At 39.2% G+C, this 8,293-nt stretch overlaps 1 protein-coding gene across 1 annotated transcript; it reads left to right on the top strand.

The window, feature by feature from the left end:
- The first annotated feature begins 4,582 nt into the window (after positions 1-4,582).
- On the top strand, positions 4,583-7,441 carry LOC109438900 (lithostathine-like). The gene is made up of 6 exons (XM_088796070.1): positions 4,583-4,731; positions 5,026-5,112; positions 5,689-5,807; positions 6,014-6,151; positions 6,761-6,887; positions 7,166-7,441. The coding sequence occupies exons 2-6, from the start codon at positions 5,037-5,039 to the stop codon at positions 7,231-7,233; spliced, it is 528 nt and encodes a 175-aa protein (XP_088652196.1). The 5' UTR covers positions 4,583-4,731; positions 5,026-5,036; the 3' UTR covers positions 7,234-7,441.
- The last annotated feature ends 852 nt before the right edge of the window (positions 7,442-8,293 follow it).

Here is an 8,293-nt window from a genome sequence, read left to right as displayed (position 1 = left end):
GGCCCCAGAACCAGCACACCCAGTGGTCAGCTTCAGACCACAGCAGAGCTCTAGTTGATTAGCACCACAAGTGGCACACCAAAAGGGTGGTCACAATAGGCACACAAGTCTGCTGGGGCAAATCCCCTCTGTGAGGTCAGTCCCCATACAGCAGCTCATAAGCTGTGGGTCTGGCCAATTTTCACAGAGAGTCAGACTGAGAGTCATTCCTACTCACTGATGTGCCAACAGCAATCAAGGCTCAACTACAACAGTAGGGCACACACAACACATGCAAGAGACACTCCTGGAGCACACAACACAGGTGATCAGGGAGACTGCACCACTGGACCACACAGGACATCTACTACATAAGGAGACCTGGTGACAACTGACAGAGATACACTTAATACATAGAAATGAAAATAGAGAGGCAGCCAAAATGAGGAAACAAGAAAAATGCTCCGAATAAAAGAACAGGGGATAATTCAAGAAAACAACTCAATGAAATGCAGGCAAGCAACTTACCAGAGACAGAGTTTAAAACACTGGTTATAAGGATGCTCAAGGAAATTAGTGAAAACTTCAACAAAGAGATAGTAAGTATAAAAAAGGACATAGAAATCATTAAAAAGAACCAGTCAGAAATAAAGACTACAATAACTGAAATATAGAATACACTAGAAGGAATCAAGAGCAGATTAAATAAAGCAGAAGATTGAATCAGTGACTTGGAAGACAAAGTAGTAAAAAACACCCAATCAGAACAACATAAAGAAAAAAGAATTTAAAAAATGAAGATAGTTTAAGGGATCTCTTGGAAAACATTAAATATAGCATCATTCACATCATAGGAGCAACAGAAGGAGAAGAAGGAGAGTAAAGGATCGTTAATCTATTTGATGAAATGATGACTTAAATCTTCCCTAACTGTCAAAGGGAAAAAAAACAAACCAAAAAAAACAAAACACAAGTCTAGGAAGTAGAGAGAGTTCCAAACAAGATGAACCCAAAAAGACCCACACGAAGACACATTATAATTAAAATGCCAGAAGTTAAGGACAAAGAGAGAATCTTAAAAGCAGTAAAAAAAAAAAAAAAAAAAATAGAAGCAACAGAATAATTACAAGGGACCTCCCTTCAGACTCTCAGCTGATTTCTCAACAAAAATTTTGCAGGCCAGAAGAGATTGACAGGAAATATTCAAAGTCATGAAGAACAAGGACCTACAACCAAGACTACTGTATCCAGAAAAGCTATCATTTAGAATCGAAGGATAAAGAGCTTGCCAAACAAGAAATAGCTAAAGAAATTCATCACCACCAAGACAGTATTATAAGAAATGTTAAAAGGACTTCTTTAAGTAAAAGAAGGGGGAAGATCAAAGAACAAAGAACATAAATATAAATAATAAAATGACAATGCTATGTACTTATCAATGATCACTTTAAATATAAATGGATTAAATGCTCCAATAAAAAAAACAACATAGAGTAGCTGAATGGATAAGAAAATAAGACACATACATATGCTGTCTAAAAGAGACCCACTTCAGAACAAAAGACACACACAGATTTAAAGTAAAGGTATGGAAAAAGATATTACATGGAAATGGAAACAAACCAAAAAAAGCTGGGGTAGCAATCTCTATATCAGACAAAATAAACTTTAAAACAAAGACTATAATAAGAGATAAAGAAGAACAGTACATAACGAGAAAGGGATCAATCCAACAAGAGGATATAACCCTAGTAAACATCTATGTACCCAACATTGGAGCACCTACATATATAAAGCAAGTATTGACAGACATAAAAGGAGAGATTGACAGAAATTCAGTTACAGTAGGGGGAATTAACACCCCATTGACATCAATGGGCAGATTTTCCAGACAGAAAATCAACAAGGACATAGTGGCCTTAAATAACACACTAAATGGATGGCTTTAATTGATATTTTCAGGGCATTTCACCCTAAAGCAGAAGAATACACATTTGTTTCAAGTACACATGGAACATTTTCTGAGATAGACCACATATTAGGCCAAAAACAGGTTTCGACAAATTTAAGAAGATTGAAATCATATCACGTGTCTTATCTTAACACAATGGTATGAAACTAAGGTATAATATTGTTTTGTTTTGTTTTTGTTTTAAATTAATTTGCTGGGGAATTGAAGTCATTTGTCCTGCAGTTTCCCACCTTCTTGACTTTGCTGATTGTATTCTTACATTGTAACATGAAATCTCTCTTCATCCCCCATATTTCTGGAAATTGGTAGCCTGATACTAATCAGAATTTCTCAAACTGTATGATCGCAAGACACTTTTACATTCTTTTTTCTTCAGCTTTTTTTAATTTCAGGTGTACAAAACTAAAACAATGTAATAAATAGACATTTACATCACTCACGAAGTGATAATCCCCCTCCCTCAATTTACTACCCCTCTAACATCATATATAGCTGTTACAATTCCATTGATTATATTCCCTATGTTGTACTCCACATACTGTGAAAAGATATATATATATATATATATATATATATATATATATATATATATATGTAGTTGTACTTATAGTTGACATTCAGTATTATTCAGCTTGAACTTCAGGTGTACAGTGTAGTGATCAGGAATCTACCCTGTCCATGAAGTGGTCTCCCTAATGAGACTAGTGTCCACCATATACCCTACCAGAACTTTACAACATTATTGATTATAATCCCAAAGCTGTCTTTCGTATTCTTGTGGCAATCTTGTGGTTACAAATTTGTGCTTTCTAATTCCCTCATCTTCTCCCTCATCCCCACCCCCCTCCCATCTAGCAACCCTCAGCTTTTCTTCTATATCTCTGAGATTGTTTCAGATTAGTTGGCTCATTTATTCTATTCTTTAGAATCCACATACAAGTGAGATCATATGGTATTTGTCTTTCTCCATCTGACTTATTTCACTTAGCATAATGTTCTCTAGGTCCATCCATACCATTGCAAATGGTAAAATTTTATTCTTCTTTATGGCAGGGTAATATTCCATTGTATAAATGTACCATAGTTCCTTAATCCAGTCGTCTACCAATGGGTATTTCTGTGGTTTCTATGTCTTGGCTATAGTGAATAGTGCTGTAATAAACATAGGGGTGCATATATATTTTTTTCAAATTAGTGTCTTTGATTTCTCTGGATAGATAAAAAAATGGAATTGCTGGGTCATAAGGTAGTTCCTTTTCCAGTTTTTTATATACCTCCATATTGATTTCCATAGTGGTGCACCAATCTGCAATCCTACCAACAGTGCACTAGGGTTTCCTTTTCTCCACATCATCACCAGCACTTGTTGTTTGTTGATTTATTGATGCATTTACATACAAAGATGTTTTATTCATATGCTATATATATATATATATATATATATATATATATATATATATATACATATAAATATATATATAGACATTAAAACAGGGTCTTTAAAATATTCATTTACTAAGTTGCTTTGAGCATTTCAAAAAACTGTCAACAAAATGCCCATAGCAAAATAACAAGCTTATCACTCAGTCGATTTTTCAAGCAAGAATTCAGTTTCATGAACTGTAGATTAAAACCATTACAAATGCTTTTTCTCAGGACAACCATTATACTTTATTATGCAGACTTCCAATTTAGTCATACAGAATATTAAAAGTTTGAGATTTACTAAAAGTTGTTATCTTTACTATTTCATCTAGCTCATCAAGGACATTTTTAAGTAAAATTATATTTTTTGGTTTCTCCCAAGAGTATTAACATGAAGAACACAGGTTGATGCCACTGTGTTGATTAATGCTGACACACCAGCACTTTTACCAACCTTTGCTCTTGTCCCATCAGTGAAAATGTCAACAAAGTACAAAAAGACAAATAACACTTTGGTATAATTATAAAAATTACAACCACACGGTTCCCTGAAAGTGTCTTGAAGACCCAATCAATTACAGATAACAATCTGAGAATGTCTACTTCAGGTATAAAATTGCCAGTTCAGAACTGAACTGAACTATTTCTCAGTCTTCCCACATTGAGATGGCTGGGGAAAGCCAGTTTGTTAATCTGTTTTTCCTCACAATCCTGGCTTGACTATTAATTTATAAGAATACTGCAACCCTTAAACATTGTTCCTTCACTTGATTTCAGTTCCTACTTTTTCCTCAACACATACCTGCTTCTCACCAGCAATTCCAATTCTTCTACTCACAAAATTTTAACTTACTAATTTGCTTTTTATTCAGTCTTACGAGGTTTAAAGAAACAAACACATATACTGAAAATAAAACATTTATACGTATGCCGAAAGGAGTGAGTTCTTAGCAAATAACTCAAAAATACATTTTTGACATTTTATCTATCCAATGCCACAATATTTTATAAACTATGTAATGTAAGAATTTGTGCTACAGGGCTACCTTCATCCCCGGAAGTTTCCAACACAAAGATACCGGGAATGGGAGGAGAAAGTCCAAACTTCACTTGTTTCTCAGGAAAGTGCTGACCAGCTAACAAGAAAGAAGTAACACCTGAGGTAATTCCCCGCCATCGCCAGGAAGGGTCTACTCCCCATGGTGAGAAGCTCCTTGAACCAATGCCAAGCCCTTCATCATGATACCAGTCTTGATGACACATTTGTGTTATTCATTACAGTGCCCTTCCCTCTGATCTTATAAAAGCCCGGTCTTTTCTGACTTGATCAGCCATCGCAGATACCTGCAGAACAGGTAAATAGGACCGAGGGAAGATGAGATACTACATATTTGGGTGAATGTTATAGGACAATTCTAGTCTTAAGATCATAGGAGCTCTGAGACTAAGCTAAGGAGGTTCTGGGAAGTCTCTGGGTGAGTAGAGTGTACAGATTCTCCAGGTATTTGCAGAGCTAGACAATGGGATGGATGTCACCAAGATCAATCATTCCTAGGGGACAAAGGAAAAGCAAGAGGGAGAACAGAGGATTCTCTGCATGCACTCTCTCTGACCACACTTCTTTAATGATCTCTGATTGCTTCTTCAAGTCAAGGACACGATGCTGTCATCCATGGCCCTCCGCAGCGTGTCCTGGATGCTGCTCTCCTGCCTGATGCTTCTATCTCAGGTGCAAGGTGAGATTTCACTGCCTCTAACACTAGGTTCCCTCTGAATGCTCAAGGCCTAGAGGAGGAGGAAGCCTCCTGTGTGATGCATGTGGCAATGGTGGGTATATCCTCACACAAGGAAACTGCCTGCAATTCCTCCATCATCACTGCTTCCTTTGGGGTTACTAGTGGTGGGAGGCACCATATTGTCCATTAACAATGAAATGAGGTAATTTCCATTTTGTGAGTGGTTTCTAAATTACATTAGCAGGGTGAAGAGAGGAAGCATGAAGGGTCAGTAATGTGATAACGGGAAAGAGAATGTGGAGAATCCAGTGTGGGAGCAGTCAGCTCAGAGTGGGGGAAGTGTCGGACTTTTGAATAAAGGACAAAGGTAGAAAGAAAAGAGATGGTCCTTCATTAAATGGGGCTGATTCAAGATCAAGTAATCCTATAAGTGCTGGCAATGGTAAGAGGTAGTGAAGAGTTTGGTGTCATTTTCATAAGTCCTGGCGTCATACATATTTCTCTAATGTTATGTCCCAACCCCAAACGCCACTCTTATTTCACTCCATCCTTCTCCTTTGTTTCCTTAAAACCCAGGTCAAGACCCTGAGAGCAAACTTGCGTCTCCGAGAAGCAGTTGTCCTGCAGGCTCCTATGCATATCGCTTCCATTGCTATGCTTTGTTTAGGACGCCAAAATCCTGGACAGAAGCTGATGTGAGTAGTTGCACTTGCAGTTGGTAATGAGAGGGGAAGTACGGTTGAGACCAGAGGGAGAGAACATGGTCTCCATTCTGCAGACATTTTGAGGGTAACAATGGGCACCCTCGTCTTTTGCACAAACACCTCTTCCCACCTACCTAAACCGTGTCCTCCACAATGACATCTCAAGCTCCTCCTCAGTCTCTTCCTTCCCCACACAGATTGCCTGCCAGAAGCGACCCACAGGAAACCTTGTGTCTGTACTCAGTGCGGGTGAGGCATCCTTCCTGGCCACTCTTGTCAAGAACAATTTGAACATCCAATCAAACGTCTGGATTGGGATCCATGACCCCACAGAGGTACAATTTCATCTCTCTGATGTCTCTGATGCTGTGATGGATACTCAGACCCACTTCCTGTCCCCTGTGCCTTCCCAGGAAATACCTAGAGTGTTTTGGAGCTCAGAGAATTGAAGGGATGTGTGGGGAAAAGGGAGGGCCTTGGTGTGAGCTGAAGAGATGAGTTTTGTGGAGGATGCTTATCTCCAGTTGAAGTTAATCTGCCTCTTGTCAAGCTTTTTTACACAATTTACTCATAGTGCCTTGTAGTCTGTGCTCTGAGCTTCATTGAGTCTACACATCCTGTGCTGAGGAATTCAAAATGAAGATAAGAAGCAGAACTGACATTGCCTTTAAGGTGCAAAGAATAATCGATTACAAATGCACCACCAATTTTCGTTCAGCCAGTAACATTACACTGAGTGGTTGTTCTTAGTGATTATTGGCTTTGGGATTTGCCAAGAGGAACAAGGAGGTAGGGACAGTTTCCCAGAGGAGAGTTCTGTGGCAACAACTGGAAGAGCAGAACAAATGTCATGATGCTGAGAAAGGGATCAGATATCCAGCTGAGAGGGTTATTCAAGGAGAATCTAATGGCCATTTTTCCTCACCTGGCTCCATTCTCTATAGAGCTATGTGCCAAATGCCGGTGGATGGGTGTGGAGTAATGATGATGTGCTGGATTACGAAGCCTGGGAGAAAAATCCTTGCAGCATCTCAAACCCTGGCTACTGTGGGAGCCTGTCACCAAGCTCAGGTAAGAAAGAGGGAAGCAAACTATGCCCAACTTTCCATCCCCATCCCACATTTCTGGGCTTGACCTCAGGGAATCCTCCTGAGGTAGGAAATGCAATGTAGGTTAATCTTCTTCCATCCCCTCCCATCTCTTCTTTATGTGAGTGTCCATCCCCTAGAGTGTGGGCCCAGGTGCAGAAGAGGGAGGGGCTATGAATCCAAACCCAGAGTCAGGGATGCCATTCCTTTGGGTCACAAGCTCCATCAGCCCCATTCACTTTAGCTCTTCTCTCTCTGCAGGATATCTGAAATGGAAAGATTATCAATGTAATGAGAAGTTACCCTATATCTGCAAGTTCGAGGCCTAGATGGGGTGAGAGTGAGAGACCAGAATTTGGGATGCAGCTGATGGTCAACGTGGGACCAATTGAGAACCCACCCAGCAAGGGAATATTCTCCCCACACCCTCGAATCTGATCTCTTATTTCTGATTTTCCCTCATCCTCAGTCTCATTTCAGGCTTTTTGTGTTTCATTGCCTGAGAAATCAAAGAATAATGATAAATATTTTACTCCATACATGTGTGCTTTCGTGTTTTAGCCTCATAGCAATACTCTGAGGAAGAAGTGGGTATGGGAGAAAATTGAGATCTTGCCTTTGTTCACTTTCATTCAGGCCCCTGGGGAAATGACTGCACGTGCATCCCCACTAGTGTATTGGGGAGTACGAGTATGTATGCTCTGTTTGTGGGGATGTGTTGGGTACAGAGAAAAACACTCTCTGTTGTGCCTTCCTCCTGATGTTGTGTCATGAGAGGCTTTGTGGCATTGCTGTTAGGCTCTCGTGTTATTACAACAGAACTTCTGAAAGTATTTGCATGAAGAATCAATTCTTTCTTAATTTGTAATCTAGCTTGTACCATACTGTTTTTTATTAAAGTACAGGAAGACATTAATTACTTGGACTCTGGTCACAATGCTGAAATGTGGAGCATTTGGAGTTGTCACTCTTCCTTAAAACAATAAAGAAAAAAAGAAACATTTCAAAACCCACAACTTTTCCTGGACTAATATAATCCTGAAACCTCCAGAGACTCCAGAATGCATAGCGTCCATCTCATTTTTGCTAACATGGGGCAGGAGCTGCTAGAGTCATAATCTCTTAGGGACATTAATGGTAATTTTCACAAGCTGCTGAATGCTAAGTGTGTATTGGCTTTAAAGAGTGTGAAATTCCTGGAGGCTGAGATTTTAAGGAGATCTCTATGCATCCATGGCTTTTCTGGAAACTCCACCAGATTCCTGCGGTGAACAGAAAAATAATCACTTTGAAATGTGTCCAGATAAAGACACCACAAGGAAAAAACTTCATGTCATGTCTCTGACAAATATAGATGCAGAACCCTTCAACAAATGTCAGCAAACCAAT

The sequence above is a fragment of the Rhinolophus sinicus genome, chromosome 2, assembly GCF_057876585.1.
Source record: "Rhinolophus sinicus isolate RSI-liver-muscle chromosome 2, RSI-T2T, whole genome shotgun sequence".
Classification (NCBI taxonomy): domain Eukaryota; kingdom Metazoa; phylum Chordata; class Mammalia; order Chiroptera; family Rhinolophidae; genus Rhinolophus; species Rhinolophus sinicus.
Note: the sequence above shows the minus strand (reverse complement) of the source record. Positions and strands in the feature narration are given on the sequence as shown.